General features: G+C 32.8%; 1 protein-coding gene across 1 annotated transcript in view; it reads right to left on the reverse strand.

Moving 5' to 3' along the window:
• Positions 1-19,816, reverse strand: part of LOC129226177 (mitochondrial sodium/calcium exchanger protein-like) — a 72,171-nt gene that overhangs the window by 37,011 nt on the left and 15,344 nt on the right. Inside the window, exons 2-6 of the mRNA XM_054860780.1 lie at positions 19,608-19,704; positions 9,213-9,299; positions 7,060-7,214; positions 5,567-5,619; positions 315-372 (exon numbers count right to left, since the gene is read on the reverse strand). Coding sequence (XP_054716755.1) covers positions 315-372; positions 5,567-5,619; positions 7,060-7,214; positions 9,213-9,276 — 330 coding nt within the window. The 5' untranslated portion in view covers positions 9,277-9,299; positions 19,608-19,704. The remainder of the gene's footprint in view (positions 1-314; positions 373-5,566; positions 5,620-7,059; positions 7,215-9,212; positions 9,300-19,607; positions 19,705-19,816) is intronic.

Raw genomic sequence — 19,816 nt, forward strand, 5'->3', positions numbered from 1 at the left:
TTTAAAAGCAAACAATTTATGCTCTGAAAATTCAGCTTGAATATTTTTTCTCTACCTGTTCCAAGTCTCAAAAATGTCAGCACAGTAAACTTAAAGTGGTAGATTTCATGACTACAAGTTATGCATCAATTTCTCTCGTTGATATTCAGTCATTGATACTTTAACGCTTGAAATAAAATGGTTTCCAGAGTTATGTTTCATTATACTCGTTAATAGTTCGAATTCCGTCAAATTTGTAGAAATTTGATAAAACTAAAAAGAATTAAAAAAGCTGAGCGTCCGTGTAAATAAAAACATTGTCTTGAAAAGGATACAGCAACGTTTTGTGATAATCCTAGGTGATTCGATATGGTAAATAAAGCAGGACATAAACTGAAATAAAATGAAGAAAAATGCATTATTATTTGAGACACATCATTAAAAATATTACAGTTCATTAAAAATAAGTCTGCACATGTTTATAAATATAAAATTGAAGTCCATAAATATTGAACTCTGAGGTGGTCTGAGGTGGTGGGAAAAATATATTTGTTTTGGGAATATCAATACAGTCGACTCCCGCTACAACGCGATCCAACTTACGCGCAATAGCTATAACGCGATTTTTTTCCCCCAGCAAGGAATTTTAGATCTAACGCGAATGCCTCGCCCGCAACACGAAGATTTTCGGAAGGGAACTGCGGTGTGTAAGTATCGGCTTTGTTATTGGCTACTATTTTATTTTTTTTTTTTCGTGAATGGACCTTCATCCCTTTAGCATCACGGAGAGCGGAAGTTCCCACATCGTACTATAGTCTGAACATCGCTTATATCAATACTCCTCCTTTTCCATTTATTTTTTTCATTCTAAATGTGAATGTTGATGAAATATAATGACACCTAAGAGAGCCGTTTCATCTAAAGTTTTTTCAAGATGAAAGAAAAAGAGAAAGTTTCTGACAGTTATATAAAGAAAAGCTAAAGGTTATGTGCATGAACAACTACAAAATACGTTGAAGGTAGCACGAGAATTAGGTATGAGTGAATCTTTCATGTGTACAATTAAAAGTCAAGAAAAAAGAAATCCGTAAAAGTTCACCCAGTAGTATCTAAGGAAAATGCAAAAGTTATGAAAATGGAAGCTGCTCTTGTATTGTGAATTTAAGAAACCAGGAAGAGGGGTGTTGCCATAGATGGGAACGTCATAACAGAACTAGTGAAGCAACTGTATTAGGTATTTAAAAATATATAAGAATAACGGTTTGATCACTTAAGTTACAAATATCATTACTTGATCTACTATATACATTACAAATATAGTGCATTTGGTTTTCTTACTACGTACTCTACGTACCGTACTGGTGTATTTTATATCTTTCTTTCTCATTGATCATTGATTTTGTGCATCGTAGCAGTATTTTGGGTTGAATAAAACTTTTTTTTTTAAATACAAGTAAAAATAGTAAAAATTAAGTTTTTCATGTAAGAAACAGTAATGTATAGTTGAGAAATGATTTTAAACAGTTTTAGTTGGTGTTCATACGTGTTTAAAATAATTGAGTATATTTATAAAAGTTTTTATACACACCCTGCGCCACAACGCGAAATTTCGACTTACGCGAGGGGTCTTGAAACGTATCCCTCGCGAAAGTCGGGATTTGACTGTACTCCCTTTACATTTTTTTAAAATGGAGCTCTATTAGGTATACGAATTAGGAAAGAAATAACGTATCGCAAAATATTTCGTCTTGAAGTTGTTTTGCGTAGCTCTGGAAGGGAGATTAGCGGGACATCTTTCGAGGCTCTGTTTGCCGTCATATATATATATATATATATATACATATAACATTCAGCTAGTTGATTAATGTTTTAATTAAAAAGGCATAGAAGAAAGAATATAAAATGAGATAGAATCACGATTACTCTAAGATTTTGACAGAGCTTTCGTGTGAAAGTGCGAAAGTTTCCTGGTCGAATTTGAGTTTAGTTGATTTTAGCGCATTTCCCGGTTTCTTCATTTTAACAAAATGCAGAAAAAAGAGAATAAATGGAAAAACGAGCATTTTGTTTTTTCTTAAGTCCAGTTCTTCAGCAAGAAGAATATTTTTGTTGGTTGCAATTCCGTAATACGCCAAACGATTGCAGACCAGCTGAACTAGTTCTCTGTTGGTAAATGTTATTAATAAAGTGCAGTGTAACAAAGTTTACAGGAAAAAGTAGCTTGAACTGTAACAGTTTTTGAACTTTTTTTTCTAAACTTTATGTTTCATTCCTGTAGAAAATACCACTAACTTTTTACTCAAAAAAGTTTTAACAAACCGTATCTGTGACTTTAAGAGTCATTGTTATTTTTCAAAACAATGTTTGAAAATGGTTTGCTTGTTTTGATGAGATTTATTGTGTAAAGAAAAAGTTAAATGTTCATATGCAATTATATTCTGTACGATAAGAGCGGTTTTATTTTATTTAGTTATTTTTTTTTGTGTGTGTGTGTTTCTTTCTTTTCTTCTTCCTTTCTTTCTTTTTTTTTTTTTTTTTTTGGAAATCCAGTGTTTCTACTTATTTATTGCAAAATAGTAAATTTGTATTTGATTCGAAATGGAGTAGGGTCCCATAAACTCGGTACTCGATAATCCGGCTGTCTCCGGAGTGCTCGGCCCCACATCGTGGCAAGGCGAAAAAAACCTGCGGACAGATAGATCTGTTGCTTAACCCCATTCCCAATAATCCCCCCCCCCCTCCGCGCAAGCATTTCCATCAACTCGGCCACCCTACGATCCACTTTGGACCTAGTTTTCAGTACCCTACTGTTTTTTTTTTTTTTAGTTAATCTTTTTAGTTTTAAAACTTCACCTTTGGCATCACAAATAATACTGTTTAGTGCATGTATGGTTCTTTAATATCTAAAGATGCTGATAGTTATGGTCAGAAGTAATATCAAATTTTAAAAACAACATGAATTTCAAAACATTCCTGTAGCAAAAATCACAGTTAAGTTTCCGCAGTATAAAAGTCATTACAGCAGGTTCGGAAATGTTTTCGGAAAAACTGCAACAAAAGTTACATCTGTGTCGAATCTTTAGATCCTCTTACTTTCGCACTTAAACTTTTGCAATGCGTGATATGTTGCAAAATGTCTGTCTCTGTTAAAAGTCATATCTTTGCCAAACTTTTTCAGGTTTTAATGCATCACTTTTTTTTTTGTTGTTATTAGGTAATGTTTTCTGAGAAAAGAAATACACATTAAAAGCTTTTTTTTAAAAAAGTCCTTACGCTTCAAAACCTCTGTAAACCAGAAGATAAATTCAAGTCTTTTTTTTCTTTCCGCTACCATGACGAACATACAACAAAGAAACCTGTATTACATTCCCTATTCGCTGTTTTGAAATAAATGGACATCAAATTTCGTCGGAACGATGCATCTTTTGTTAAGTTTATTTATTTGGTACGATTCATTGTACTAAATGACGGAGATTCATTTTTAAAAGTAAAATATTATATTTTAGCAATCGACCTCCTAACAGCGACAAAAAAAAAAGTTCCTTTTCACACCGTGAAAGATTTCTACTTTATAAAACTTTAAGAAAGCATTCTTTAAATTTATGCAAAGTAAATTACTTTAAACAAAAATAGTTTTCTGTTAATTATTATTCAGAAAGAATGCAGGCAAAGAATTTTAACATTTATTCATTCACTTATCTATTTATTTATTTATTTATTTTCTTTTTAGAGAGGAGCAATCCTGCTAGTGAATGAACACATCCCAATGAATGAATATTTTTTTTTTAATTCGGTTTTGAAATTTTTTTATTATATGAACTCGCTACAGTAGTCACCTCCGCACTAACCCAAAAAGGACAAGTCTAGAAATGTTTGTATTTGTCCACTTGTTACACGTGTTCATTCACTGGGTTGCTGCAAATCTTTTCATTTAAATCCTCCAAGAACTACGGCAGAACCATGATTTTTTTTTAATAATGACATTTTTTTAAGAAGTGTCTTTTATGTCATACACAAAATGTTAGATTTTATATAAAATTACGAAATTTTGAAAAGAAAATAGTGTTAAATAAGAGTAAGCATAAAAGACTGACCAGCACACATTTCTTCCTTTTTTAAAATAAACTTTCATTTTTTTGAGCAATCACATTGCTTATTGTTCTCACTTGACGGTTTTGATGTTCCTATGATTTTATTCCCCCCCCCCGCCTCCCTCTGCAGCACCACCGTTGACTAGCCGCCTCACGATGCTGCTCCTCTTGCGAAAACCGTCTTCAGGTTGCATCCATATCTCTACACACACGTGCATACACACACATACACGTGCCTGCACACAGACCATGCATGCCAGACACAAACACACGCGCATACATACACACACACACACACATGCATTCACACAGACGCAAACACACACACACATACCCACTTACTCATGCCTGCACACAGACACGAACACACATACGCACACACACACTCATGCATGCACACAGACGCAAACACACACACACACAGACATACCCACTTAGTCACGCCTGCACACAGAGACAACACACATACATACACATATACATACATACACTACACACACACACACATACACACTCATGCCTGGCACACAGACAAACACACACACACACAGACATACCCACTTAGTCACGCCTGCACACAGAGACAAACACTCACGCATACATACACATACCCACATACTCATGCCTGGGCACAAACACACACACCTACACACACATACAAACATACTCATGCCTGGACACAAACACACACATCTACATACACACACACTCGTGATTGCGGAAAACATAATTTGAATTCAAGATGTCAAAATTCAAATTAATTTCTTTTCTTTTTTTTTTCCTGTTGATTATTGCACGCCTGTTCAATCTACTGGCTTAATTTTTCTCTTTTAACGATATTTTCACGAAATACTAATAAGTCTTATCTTCTTTCGTGCTGTTTTTCTTTTTCTTTTAATTTTCTTTTTAATTTTTAAGGAACTAAAATAGACTAATAAATATACTGTTAAGAGTTCGTGATACATCTTCAAACTTTCTTGGAATGACGACACAGTTCTTGGGAAAAGCACAGGAGATTTATTTACAGCTATGTACAGGAAATGTAGTTGCAACTGCTAAATCAACCATAACAATTAGGCAAATATCAATTAACACCGTAAACTCAACGGTTATACACGTATTTACATCCAAATACGCGAAAACACGGTGCGAAGGCACAATAACAGAGCTAATGTCTCAGACAGTTTTAAAAAAAAGCAAAACTAAAACTTTATCACGCACGGAGGCTATTTATAAATCCAAGAGAAGTTTCGACAAAATTCGAAATGCTTCTCGTATTTTCTTTTTATTCCATTCACAAATGTTATCCGGGGACCATACATATACTTCAGTCGAATGTTAGGGGGTTGTATGTACATTACAAGAAACTATTTACAGGTTACGTTACTATGATAATTTTAGATGAAGAATAATGGAATAAATGCCAAATTTAGCCAGATTACAATAAATTAATCACAAAAATAATTACTATTTGCAGAATTTGTAACAATACTTACAAATAATTTGATGTGACGCCTAAAGCAATGAATAGCATCGCAAGCCACAAAAGCTGAAAGTAAAACTTAATTTTAATCGTAACAGAAAATTTATACTTAGTGTCAATTATTTCATTACATATCAGAGCAAATTCAAAGTTAAAGAGGTACAAATTTGAAATTAATATTTCACATTCATGTTTCTAAGTTTCAAAGAACACTGCTAGCAAATGAAAACAAATCAATGAAAATAAATGTATCATCAAAGCAACCAATCTGTGTTTTAAAAACTGTAGAAGTTGATAATTTTTGGTCCAGTGATGGTAGTCCTCAGAGCTTAAAGGAAGAGAAAATTAAAGTTTATTCATTATTTAGTTTTTGAGTTACTAATTTTTGAAAACTTAAAAAATAGCATATGCTTATAGTTTGAGCAGCGATCTAACGTTAGGTCATAACGTGACAAATGTGGTTTTAACATGAAAAACAGGTAATAAGGAAAATGTCATACATTTTTTTTTACATTACAAAATAATTATAGAAATAATAATATGAATCTACAATAATAACAATAACAACAACAGCAACAACAACAACAACAACAATAATAATAATAATAATAATAACAATAATAATAATAATAATAATAACAACAATAATAATAATAATAATAATAATAATAATAATAACAATAACAATAATAATAATAATAATAATAGATCATTTGCATGTCATTATCAAAAAAAAGGGCACAGGTAAAAAATTGAAGTCGAAGAAACATGTCCTTTTTTCGGAATTAGGATTTATGTACTTGAAATTTTCAAATTTTGATCGGAAATTAAAATTTTCTTTTTTATAAACACCATCACATTGTATTTCAAATTTAAGAATTAAAATATCCTAATGGGAAAAAAATAGTCTCCATCTCGAAAAATTTTTGATTCAGTTCTTAAAAAATGTCGAATGATTACCAAATTGCGTGAAATTTTTGCATTTATAAATCAATAAGTTACAACCTAAAGACTCAAAGATTCTAATTTTGGGTTTTTATTACGTTTATAACTTAGATGTATAAGAAAAACTATTTAAAAAAATGGTATCGTTTTTTTTATTATTATTATGATATGACTTAGTGAGAAACGGAAAATAAAAGGGAAAAGAAAAAATGGGTAAAAATTAAAAATATTCTACTTTTAGTTTTTCTGCAGTCACAGGCGATATTATTAGGGCTAGAGCTAAAATTTTACGAGCTCCTTATCTTAGAATCATGTTTAATTGATTTCTGTCATATGAAAGATAAGAATTTCTACACCAGGGGTCTTTTGCTAGTATCTCTACTAGTAGACAACTTCGCGATTCTTTATTTTCCTAGATTTAGAATTGGTTTATCGGCGCAACCCTGGAAAAGGAAAGATTTGATTTGTCAACCGGTGGAGAGACCATTCCACGGCTGTATTATTTATGCAAAAGATGTATGTAAAAAAAAAGTATTTCATGAACTAAAGTTTTGTACTTACCAATGTAAAAGTAGAAGGTATGATATGTTGGACACCGAATGTGCAAAAAACATAGTAGTTGTAATCTAAATACTCTATGATTTCAACACAATCTTCTATAGTCATGGCAAAAAAACATTGTAGACTAGAGTTGATGGAATGTATGTCTGTGCACTAGAGAGAAGAAATAAAATGTATAAAAAATATGTATCTTTATACCTAAATGGCTACTTTGTATGTATGTCCGCGGTAATCTTCAAAACTACTGGACTGATTTCAACCATTTTTTTTCACCATAGATAGCTACATTATCAGGGAGCAACTTAAGCTATAATTTTTTCCTAAAAAACTTAGTTTCAAAACGTTATGATGGAAAACAGAAAATGTCAAGTAATTTCCCCATTAAATGATTAAATATCCCACTAACCCGTTAACCCATTGTTACGAAAATTCGTTGCCTTATAACAGCAATACTAAAAGTAATAATATTGAAAGTTTTGAATCAAGGCTTCTCCGGAGCAAACATGAGTTTAAAGTCATTTCAACATTTGGAAACTCTACTTTTCGCACCCTGAGGGAAACATAGTAGAGAGCTTTTATTTTCTTTTTGTGTGTGTGTACTATTTTATAAAAGAAAGCGCACGTTTTTTTTTTTAATGATCTTTGTTTTTGTTAGTTCATATCTTGGAAATTCTTCAAATTTTTATATGCTTAAACTCATGCTTTTGTTTCTAAATGAATACTCGTTCGTTCTTTATACTTATTGCTGTTTTACTTTTATGGGTAAGGAAGAAGCTGGATTTTCAATCACGTCAAAGCGGTGTGTTTTGAGTTCTTTCAGTTAAAACAGAAAATGGAAGAAAGTAGTGATTGCTCCTCACAATTACTACTGACTCAGGCAAAGCCGGGTATTTTTGCTAGTATCATATAAAAGACCAGACAATTGCTTGTCTTTCAAAATGGGATTTCGGACACTTTGTAAGCTGTTCCCTTCAAAATACAATTTGCAATATTATAGTGCACTTCAGAATTGATAAAATTCATTATTGGACAAGTCCACTTCAAAACCAGTTGAAAACAAGAGATACATGAGTTGCTATAATGTAATATACGTGTTAAGTGACGTCCAAGTTTCTTAATACTCGATGTTTTTGATCCTTCCACCGAGCCCCAACAATGCTGAGGAACACTAGAGTCCCCAAAGGAATAGAGGACAAAATCAATTGCTTTTTACGCTGAAAAACTTGTAAATAAATAAACTTCAAATGACTTTGAAAATTTAATGCAAGGAGCTTAATGCTTCTTATTGTAATGGAGATTTCGTATCAATTCCGTAAAAGAGTATCTCCGTTGCGAAACTGGTTCTATTTTTGTTGAGAAGGTTTAACTATTTTGGAAACTGCACGACGAAAGATCATAATCAAATATTTCTCCGAGGTTTCCTTTTTTTTTTTTTTTTTTGTTATTAACTTTTATAATTAATTGTACTTATTTTTTAAGAAAAGCAATAACTAAGTACCCAATGCAAATTAAACATTTGCTCATTTCCCGTTCTTTCTACAAGTAGGTTCATCCTATAAAGCATATGCTTCCAATTCAACTGAAACTATTTGACCATTTTTATAGCATGGCGTTTTCAACTGCTTGAAATGAGCTTATGAATGAAAAGACATCCGACCAGTGGCGTAGCTAGACCCGCGATCAGTTACTTTTATATATTCTCTATATATATATATATTAAATATTATATATAGGAGAAAGAGAAGAGTATATATATATATATATATATATATATATATATATATATATGTGTGTGTGTGTGTGTGTGTGTGTGTGTGTGTGTAATCGCTTGGAATTTTTTCCTTTCTCTTCTCTCTTCTTTTTCTCTTTTTTTTTGAGACTAACTTTTCGGGGGGGTTTTTTGTCCCCCAACCCCCCCCCACATGCCCCTGCATCCGACAAGATGTCTTTCATTCATAAGCTCAATATTTTGTGATTGAAAAAGGGGTTCCTTGTAACCCCAAACACGTGTCAGCAGTAATCTGCAATTTGTTTAATTTAATTGCTATTTTTTTTCCTCTACTTATCCGCTGCTTTTCAGTGAGTTAAGAACATTTCGCATGTCTCTTTCTAAATTAGTTCTGATTTCTAAAGAATGACGAAAGTACTCCGTACCGCATCAATATCGAATGGATATATGTTGATGAAAAACGCTGAAGTCGAATTCTCTTCCGCCATGCCTCAGCAGTTTGGCAACTAGACTGGAAAAGAAAAGAAACGTTTTATATATTTTACAACATATTATTTCGAGCATATTTAGTACTAGCAGTTCCCGCACGGTGATGGCTGTGCTAAGAATTTAAAGGAAGTCTGTTGAATAGAAAAAAAGTATGTCCCCCTTCTGATGAATGATCATTTTCCTCAACAAAAACAGTGTACACCATTTCACAAACCTATTAAAGTCTCTTTTGAATTTAAAATTACAGTCGACTCCCGCTACAACGCGATCCGACTTACGCGAAATGGCTATAACGCGAATTTTTCACGAGTAACGAATTTTAGAGCTAACGCGAATTTTTCGCCCACAACATGAATTTTTTTAGAAGGAAGTATCAGCTTCGTTATTGGCTACTAAATATTGATTTCGTGAATGTTATTACGTCCCTTTGAGCATCACTGACAGCCAAAGTTCCCACGCCAAACTAGTCTAGTGCATCAAATAACCATAATGGCACCTTAGTGTTCACCTTCATCTAAAGTTTGAAAATGTGAAGAAAAAGAAAGTTTCTGATAAAAAAATTTAAAAAGGCTAAGATTCTCGATATGCTTGAACAATTACAAAACGTCGAAGGTAGCGCGACAATAAGTATGAGTGAATCTTCCATATGTACAATGGAAGCTGCTCTTGTATTGAGCATTAATTAAGAGATCAGCGTTACTGTATCTACTGTACTATTATAGTGCATCAGTTTAATTTTACTACATGCTGTGCGAACCGTGCTTTATTTTGTCTTTCATCCCCATTAGTCATTCATTTTGTGCATCTTAAAATATTTCATGTTGAACAAGTGTTTTTTATTCTAAATGCATTAAAAGATCAGTTCTTTATACAAGAAACTGTAGTGTATGGCTAAGGAATGCTTTAGAGCTGTTTGAGGGATGTTTATAAGTGCGTAAAAGTATTTGGTATCCTTTAAAAAGTTTGTATACATATATTTTTGCACAACGCGAAATTTCGACTTACGCGAGGAGTCTTGGAACGCATCCCTCGGGACTCGACTGTATTAAATTCGACAACACCAGTATAAGTAAGGCGCACATTAAAATTACTATTGGTCTTACAGTAACTTATGACAATGGAACCTGTGTAAGTAGACCACTTGCGGTGCACAACTTAAGTGGTCAACTTAAATAGGTGGTCAACTTACAGAGATTGATTTATTTGATATAGGGCTAATTCCGTGCCTGAAAAAAAGCGGTTAACTTAGACAGGTGGTCAACTTACAAGGGTAGTCAACTTCACAGGTTTTACTGTATCACAATAACTAATATTATTTATCTGTTCTGAATGCCTTCATTGCGCAATAAACAATTCGTACTCCTCAGGCGCAGCGCTGGGAAAAATGCCTATGGATTTTTCTATCTATTGGAAGCATAAACTTACGTTAAGATTTTAACACACTGGCACACGCAAGAAGTTTGCGAGTAACATTTTGTTGATCTTGAAATTGGCATGAATTCATTCATTAAGCTAGCGTCACTTCGGAAAGAACAGCCACGAAAATTCAGTCAATTACTGAGTTTCCGTTTTATTTTTAGTGCATTACCTTTGATTAAAGTTTGCAAAGCTAAAAGTTAACGTTTGTAGAAATTACATTGTTTTTTTATTACATGACATCGGTTAATATCATTTAATTATTTCTTGAAAACCTACTTACTTTTTCAGACTTCATCAGTGAGTCTTGTTCACATTTTGCTGTCTGTAAAAGAAAATTTTAGAAATTACTTTTTAAGTGCCATACACTGGGGTTGGACATGGAAAAACTTTCGTTAAATGATACCCTAGACTGGCGGTTTCCAGCCTTTTTTTCTTCGTGAACACCTTCCAAAATCTGAATTCAAAATTTTCTTAGGCAATTATAGAAATGGCTCTAAAACGGGCGAACCCCTTGTGAATAATAAGTAGCAAGCAAAAAAACAAAAACGAATCAAGCACACAATAAAATTTGCGAGATTTTTTTTTAGTATTATTGCTCAATTGATAATGACAAAACAAACACATAATTACAAAATATAAAAGCACAAATGTTTCTACAAACTAAACTAATATTTAGAAAATGAATTCAAAACAAATTCAACAAAGAACTAGCCCAGTGATTATTATTCATTGCTATTCAGTCAACTTTGACAAAAATCTTCATGGGAGCATGACTCAAATATCTGCCAGTTTTACATTAAGTTCAGCAGTTAATTTGCTTTTGTATTTATCCTTTTTCAGATGGAAAAGTTGTCCAAAATGGTAATAAAATTTAAAAAGTATTTTTCTGACACAAGGCATGTCTATAACAGACATAAGAGGTGTCTAAATCAAATGTCTCTGAGTAAATCTAGTGTGATCAATACGAAGACGGGCTATAACAACTTGTTCTCATCTGGTGATCTTTGATGACTTAAAACCTTTCGTCAAGGGCTGGATGGAATAAGAAACAAATGAATAAACGACGAATAACAAACACTCAACAAGCATGTTAAAATTACTTCATTATAATATTATTCCCGCGAACTCCTTTTATACATCTCGTGAATTCCCAGAGGTTCGCGAACCACTGTTTCGGAACCGATGTAGATAGATGGATGGATAGATATTACCTTCAATAATTCTTCATCATCAGTTTCGCAAATATACTGTATCGCAGTCTCAAGTTTATACTCTTCCCAATCCGGATGACACTCAAGCGTAACATCTGTATGCTGAAATTAAATTACAGAAAAGGCTTAAATTTATTCCTCAATTAGCTAGATGTGAAGAAAAAAGCTTTTTCGCTAAAAAAAAAAAGTTCTTACAATCTCTACTCACCATTGAATCTTCGTAAACTACAATTAAAAGTCAAAACAAAAAGATGTCCGTAAAAGTTTAGAACTTAGTTTCAATATTGAAGCTTGCAGAGCAGTCTAGCAAAGTAAAAATTATGAAAATGGAAGCTACGCGCGCTCTTGCATTGTGGATTAATAAAAAGATCAGGTAGAGGAGATGTAGCCACAAATTGAAACGTTTTCAAATAAAAGATGAAGCGTATTTAAAAATGTATTAGATAAGAATAACGATCTGATCTTGGAGCATAAACCATCACTAGTAACTTTAACATTTTTTAACTCGTAAATATTACTACTGTATCTAAGTACAGTACTATTTTGTGCATCATTTTAATTTTACTGCGTGCAGTGCGTACCGTTTTGTTTTATTTTATATCTTTTACTCCCATTGGTCATTCATTTTTTGCATCTGAAGTATTTCATGTTGAAAAGCAGTTTTTTTTATTTTTTAAATACAGTAAAAGTTCAGTTCTTTATGGAAGAAACTTTAATGGTTAAGGAATGCTTTAGAGCAGTTTGAGGGGTGTTTATAAGTGCCTAAAAGTATTTACTATGCTTTAAAAAAATTTGAATGCATATATTTTTCCACAACGCGAAATTGCAACTTACGCGAGGAGTCTTGGAACGCATCCCTCGCGTAAGTCGGGACTCGACTGTAGCTTTAAAACAGTAGCTTTACTAAGCTTTACTTAGCTAATTAACAGTAGCTTTAAAACTCAAAATAATAATTCAACTGTTTAGTTCATCGCTTTACGCGCCAAGCAACCACGCTATAGTAACACTGCCCTTTAGCGAGTAAAGCTGCTTTTTTTCTGCAACTTATGTAAAACGTATGGCCAAATAAACAACACAATAACAAAAACGTTATGAAGAACAATCACAATTGAATTATACGACAAAACAAATTATTTACATAAATAAGTAACTATCTTCTACTATAAGAACAAAAACAAACGTTGAAGAAATAAGAACACACACACACACAAAACCCAATAGAAAACTGGGTGACACATTTTGGAAAAATTGATTCGTTAGATTTTGTTTAAGTGGATGGGACTTATCTGCGTCTTTATGGTCCATAAAAGAAGCAAAGCTCCAACTAGTTTTCAAAATTTGATTCATTTATTATTCACTTCAGAAATAGTTTTGATAATTAATCAAAACCTAGGGCTAATATTTAATTAAAGGCTAATCTTGAATAAAAACATGGTAGAATGAATACATATTTACTTCATTTGTGATGTTTCCAAAAGAAATTACAGCATATTTTTAAAACCATGTTTTGTTTTACCAATATCGAAAATCTGGTGTCTCAGTAGCAATCAAAAATCACGATCAATAAATTATTTAAGTTACGTAATTTATGAAATAAATATTAAACTTAGGGGGACACGTGTATGGCGCGTTCCATAACAGAGGTGCTCTTCTAGGAGGTCACAGTGACCTCCCAAAAACCTTGCTCGGAAAATTTGGAGATAGTAGTGGAAGTGCAATATTGATTTTTTTTTATTGAGCAATCACGATTGCTTATTGTTCTCATTTGACTATTTTGAATTCCTATCATTTTATTTTCCCGCCAGCACCCTCTGCCAGCACCACCGTCGCGTCGACCGGCCTCACGATGCTGCTCCTCTTGCGAAAACCGTCTCCAGGTTGCGTCCATATCCTACACACACTCGCATACACACTAGGGTGGGTCGAAAAAACTTTTTTTGGAAATCTGTTTTTGGATAGTGCGGAAAAGTTGCTATATGGGCCCGTTATTACCCATAAAAAATTTCGCTAAATTTGTTTAATATTTAGCCGGCGCTATTTGACCTTGAAAAACTGAAAAAAAAGGGCAAAAATGCACTTTTTTCAAAAAAAAAAAGGGGGGGGGGTTCAAAAATAAAGTTTGAAGCTAGTTTCAGCAAACATTAGAAGTATCTGTCAGTGAATTAGTTGAAATCCTCAAAGACTTTTATACATTTCGTAGAATATTTAGCTACGCTCCTTTAAGACTGAAACATTGGAAAAATGAAAAAAAAAAAAAAATTAAAAGTAGTTTCGAAATAAGTAAGTACTGAAATGTTACGCAATACGTTACTTAGAAAAAACAGTGAAAATTCAATCAATTTTATGCGACATTTGTACGCCAATTTTAAAAAATGCACACACTCAAATAAAAAATAGTTACATAAGATGCTAATTTTTTAATCTTCGGTTCCAATTGTTTCTCCTGGATAATAAACGGCGCTCAACTACTTCTATTATTCCTAAGATTATTTTATAACTATTTTATATATGTTTGACAAATAGAGCCCTTGAGTATTAAAAAAATGTGAATCCTCTGAAGTCCTTTAAACTGAGAATGAATTTAACGCAAGTATTCTTCAATTGTCTGATGTAATTCTACACCTCCACAGCTGGGAGTAAAGCAATTAAAGGGGTACTCTCTTGTGTCCAATGTCCACAATGAGTTGCCACTGAGGCAACTTATACTGGAATTGGGTGGTTGCACAAAGGGGCCACATTCATATTCTGGAGCTATCGGACAATTTCTTAGAGATTGTGAAAAAAATCCGGTGGTCAAATTTGATAAAATTGACTGCAGTCTTCTGGTTTTGGACATAGAAGATGTAAAAAATTTAAGTACTGAACAACAATATTTGTATAGAATCTGTCTTACCGTAAAAAGATGGTAGTTGTCCTTCAAGTGTGGCTGACAGTAACCCAGGCAAACTCAGTCATGCGCGATGGCTGACAACTGCAAACCGTTTGTTACGCTTGTATATAGGCACTCCAACTCTATCAGAAAATCTTACAATGCTTGTAAAGTATGTAATGTTAGTTTATGCTCCAATGTGGTTTGAAATAAAAATGAAACCGAACTGCCAGTACGGTGCCCAACATTTTTGGAAAATGATTTCTCTTGCAAGGCAGTTTCCAGACAACGTTAAGGAGAAGTTCTCTCAAATAATGCATATTTCGCTCATCTTGAACAGCTACTGTTGACAATGTTGTTTGACTCAAGAAAATACATTCGGGAATTAGCTGTTAGGCGCATTCTGAACTCTAGAAATAAGAAGACGAAGAGCTCGGATGGTGTACGATTTTTTAAGCGTCCTAAACTCAATTTTGAAGCCGTTGATTATGTTGATTTAGTTGATTGGGCAAACTGTGTTGTAACAGAGCCACCTCTTACAATGCATCTAAAAGACCAACAATGGAAAGAAATGTGCAAAGAACATTCTACAGAGCTTACTTTCGAGAAATTTCCCTGTCACACGCAAGCTGTGAAACGTTGTGTGAAACTAATAACCGAAGCTGCAATAAAAGTTCGTGGTGAAACTGCACGAGATGGATACATTCATGCCGAACTTCAAGCTAGGAAAGAACTTCCATCATTTGATAACAAGGGACAATATTATTCCAAAAAAATAATATTCATTATGCATGAGGTATTATAAATCAAATTTGAAGATTTCTTTTTCAAAATTGTATTATCTATATATGTAATTCTAGAAAATGTATGATACTATTGCGTGATAATAATTACTATGATTAATAGTGCTATTTAATTAATTAGTCTATGATTTAATTTTGATAAATAATTTCCACATTGGTTTCTAAAGAAATTCAATATTTTTTCATTTTTCTCCAATTTTTGATGTCGGAAAGGAGAGGATAAATTCTCAATAAAATCAATGAAACATTTAATGGGCTCGAACTGGGTCATTATATAACATTTTCGGTGCATTCCAGCAAAATATTTGGAATTTAATTTAAAAAAAAATTTCGACAAAAATTCATTTTTCTCTTTTTTTTCGGTTTTTCAGTGTCAAATAGCGCCGGCTAGATATTTTTTAATATCCAAGAAATTTTTTGTGAGTGCTAATTAGCTCACTACGCAACTTTTGCGCGGTATCCAAAAATTGATTTCGAAAAAAAAAAATTTTCGTCTTATTTCGGCCCACCCTAATACACACACACGCCTACACACACATACACACACTCATGCCTGCGCACCGACACAAACACACACTCCTACACACATACAAATACACACACTCATGCCTGCACAGACGCAAACACATATGCCTACATACACACACACGAACGACTACACACACGCGCGCGTACACACACAACACGCACACACATGCATGCATACATACACACACACACGCACCCACACACATGCACCTACACCAACACACACGCGCATTCATACACACACACGCTAGTGATTGCGAAAAACATAATTTGAATTCAAGATGCCAAAAATTCAAATTAATATAATTTATTATTATTTTTTTTATTGAAGCCTAGTGTCTCTTTTTATTATTATTATATTTTTTATTGAAGCCTAGTGAGTGTGAGTTTTATGATATGTGTTCATTAGAAGTTAGCTATGCGCGCTATGTGCACGCTCGTGTTTCACCATTCGGTAAATCTCGAAGTTTTATTCAATAAATTGACCTTCCCCCTCCCAAAAATTTATATTCGGAACGCTTCTGGTCCTTAAAGAATTAAAAGGCTATTTTGAAATGAGGAGTAATATATAGCATGCTAGATAACAACTTGGGAAACATCATATTAATATTTTCGCTTCAGAATCATTATTTTGTTGTTTCCCAACATTTAGCAGAGGTACACAAGATTTCCACAATTTATGAAATTTGGAACAGTGACAGGGAAACTAAACCAATGTTTTTATCTGCAGAAAAATTATAATTTCATGCAGTTTTCTTGCGATAATTTTTTCTAGCTTTTTTTTTTTTAATCGTGTGCTTTGTTTGAATTTTGCTGCCTTGGATATTTAATTGCTTCTGATTTTTTTATGTTATTACAGAGGTTTTTATTTTTATGCGAACGTTGCACAAATTTCCTTTTACACATCTTTTCTCAGCTTTAAAATGAGAATTTTCTCTTTTTCACTTTCGGCAAAGTTCTCAAATTAAGAATGAGGTTGTTTCCTTTAGTCAAAAGTAGTACTTTTTGTCACTGAAATTGATAGAATAAGCAAAAAAAAAAAAAAACCATGGACCCAGAAAATACTTTCATTTTCCCAACAGTTATTTTTTAATTAATTTTTGAAAATATTCGATTTTTGAAACAAGGCGTGGTCTTGATGACGTCGCAAATGATGCACTTTGCCGCATCTTTCTACCAAGATTCCACGTTATGATAATCAAGAAGCGAATTAAAATTGCGCTCTACGCTTGCTATCAACCATATCGTTGCCAATACACGTGAGTAAAGATGCGAATTAAATATTTTGCTTTGTGAATGGCAACACAGAATGGTATTTCATCATTTGTGATGTCATCGGACAGAAGCATAAACATTGAAAGCACCCCGATTTAAGTATTTTTTTAAAAATATTAAACTTAAACAAATTATTTGAAAAATGGTCAGATCTTATGTTTTTAAGTATGCTCTTTCAAAAAAAAAAATACTTATAAAATTTTGGAAACGACCCCACTGAGAAAAAAAATCGAATTTCGGAAATAGAACTTAAATAATTATTTCTCCCAAGAAATGGTTGAATTTTTCTGAAAACTTTTGCTCGAATAATCTAGGAATGTACATTTGTACTGTGTTTAGTAAAACAATAAAAAAACAGGTTTAGATTTTAAAATGAATATTATCAAATTAGTTTTCCGAAGAACAAAGTCACAGTTCATGAAGTTTACTCCGCTTCGATAGTAATGTTTGTTTATTCTTCTTGAATACGAAACAAGAGCATTAAAAAGACCATCTTGATTTAAAAAAATAGATTGCATTAGTTAAATTATGAAAACTTATATGTAAATGTCCTCCCCCCTTCTTCAATTTTTAACTCTTAAAATATGCATTAAAAAGTTCGTAAGTTACGTGAGTACGCAAACGATTTAGAACTTTTATCTCAGAATTTTAAAATTGGTCATTTTTGTTCAGCATTTAAAAATATCACCTAATAAATACTTTAGCCTGAATATTTACGTTTAAGATAATTACTTTTTTACTAAAAACATATTTTGCTGCCGTCACATTTATTCCTTTTCATTAACTCGAATTTAATGTTTCTAAATCAGTCTAAATTTAGCCTCGAAAGATCTATTAATTAAAATGTCTAACATTATATAACTATTACATAGGTATGTACAGTTTCAATTTTTAGAAGGGCAGTTTGTAAGAAAAATATCGTTTTCTTGGTTTAAAAAAATATAAATCTCAAAAATACATTATTCAAAGAAGAAATTTCACTGGATTAAGCAGTAAAGTGGGAATTTTAACCATTCATTCCATAAAAGTACTATAGTCCGGCTTTTATAAAATAGCTTCAGATCCACTGAGATTTAAACGTTTCCTTTTTCTGAGGTAAGAAAGCCCGGTTTGCGTTTAGATAACGCGGTAATTCGCAACTCCGAAGCTCGAATACGCTACCTTGCGGTGATTAATAATACTAAAGAAAAAGGTAAAACATTCCATTCCACATGTTTTCTTCGGGTAAATTACAGGCTTCAGACAGTTTGGTGAAATGTAATTTCAGAAGAATAGAAATGAAAGCTTCCCGCAAACACGATAAAAAATTGCTGTCATTCATTAAGCGTCAAAACAAGTTATAAACTACGGCATGCGTTTGTTTTACCTTTTTCATCCGCCATTAGACAGTGGCTGCAGCGCCCCCTATAGTTTATTGGAGTTGCGAATTGGCAATGTGTCAATCTAAGAATTTTCTCCCCTTTCAGTATAAAAATAAATAACCTTTGAAACACTATGTTACAAATTGCCGTAAGAGGGCGCATTCCTCACCTATTTAAGCAAGTGATCTTGTATGTTTTGGTTATGTTGTGTTATGTTATGTTACATTAGTTGAAGGGAGCCGCAAGCCCTCATAATACTGGCAAGAACGAGCAACTGCCTCGTTAACTTCATTCTCTTTTAAGTTATAAATAAAAGTTAGTTTTTGCATATGTGTTGTTATTTGGAACCACCGAAAAGCTACATAACATTTATTTTACACTATGTAGGCTTATTCCAGACATCAACATTTGTATTTATGTTCTGGGTGCCATAGAAGTAAATTACCATGCTGTTCTTATTAAAAAATATTTGATTATAGCATTTGTTCCTACGTCATATACTTGTTCATAATAAAATTGTTTATAGTTCTTGTATTTTTTCTGCAAAATTAAAAAATATGGCTACAAAAAATGTATGTTTTTGCTCGTTTCTTGAAAATTTTCTAGGAACTATATGCTGGCATAAGGTTTTTAAAAAATACGGAATACCAGAAATGTGGTTTTGGTTCGGTATTGCAATCAACTAATTGCACGAGGCAAAAGAGGTTAAAAATGAAAAGCAAAAAGTTTGGAGAATATGTAACAATAATTTTTTGGTGGCAATGTTGAGAAATCTACCTTTTGCATAGAAGGATCATAAAACAGTACACTGCTCGTTCAAAAGAAACTAAGATTTTTTTTAATTACTTTTTTTTTAAGTCTTACCTTGGTCATATGATTACGCTTGCTTCAAGGATTAACTCTTCAATATGATATCCAAGGAGTTTACTTAAGTAATTGCACACATAGAAGAATAAACGACCTGATGAAGAAATAAAGCATACTATTATTAGAAGGAATGCGGCACAAAGCGACAAATATTATCTCTGTAAATAATAAGGAGTTTTTTTCCCGCGATGCATTTATGCGCTTTT

This window comes from Uloborus diversus, chromosome 1 (assembly GCF_026930045.1).
Source record: "Uloborus diversus isolate 005 chromosome 1, Udiv.v.3.1, whole genome shotgun sequence".
NCBI lineage: Eukaryota > Metazoa > Arthropoda > Arachnida > Araneae > Uloboridae > Uloborus > Uloborus diversus.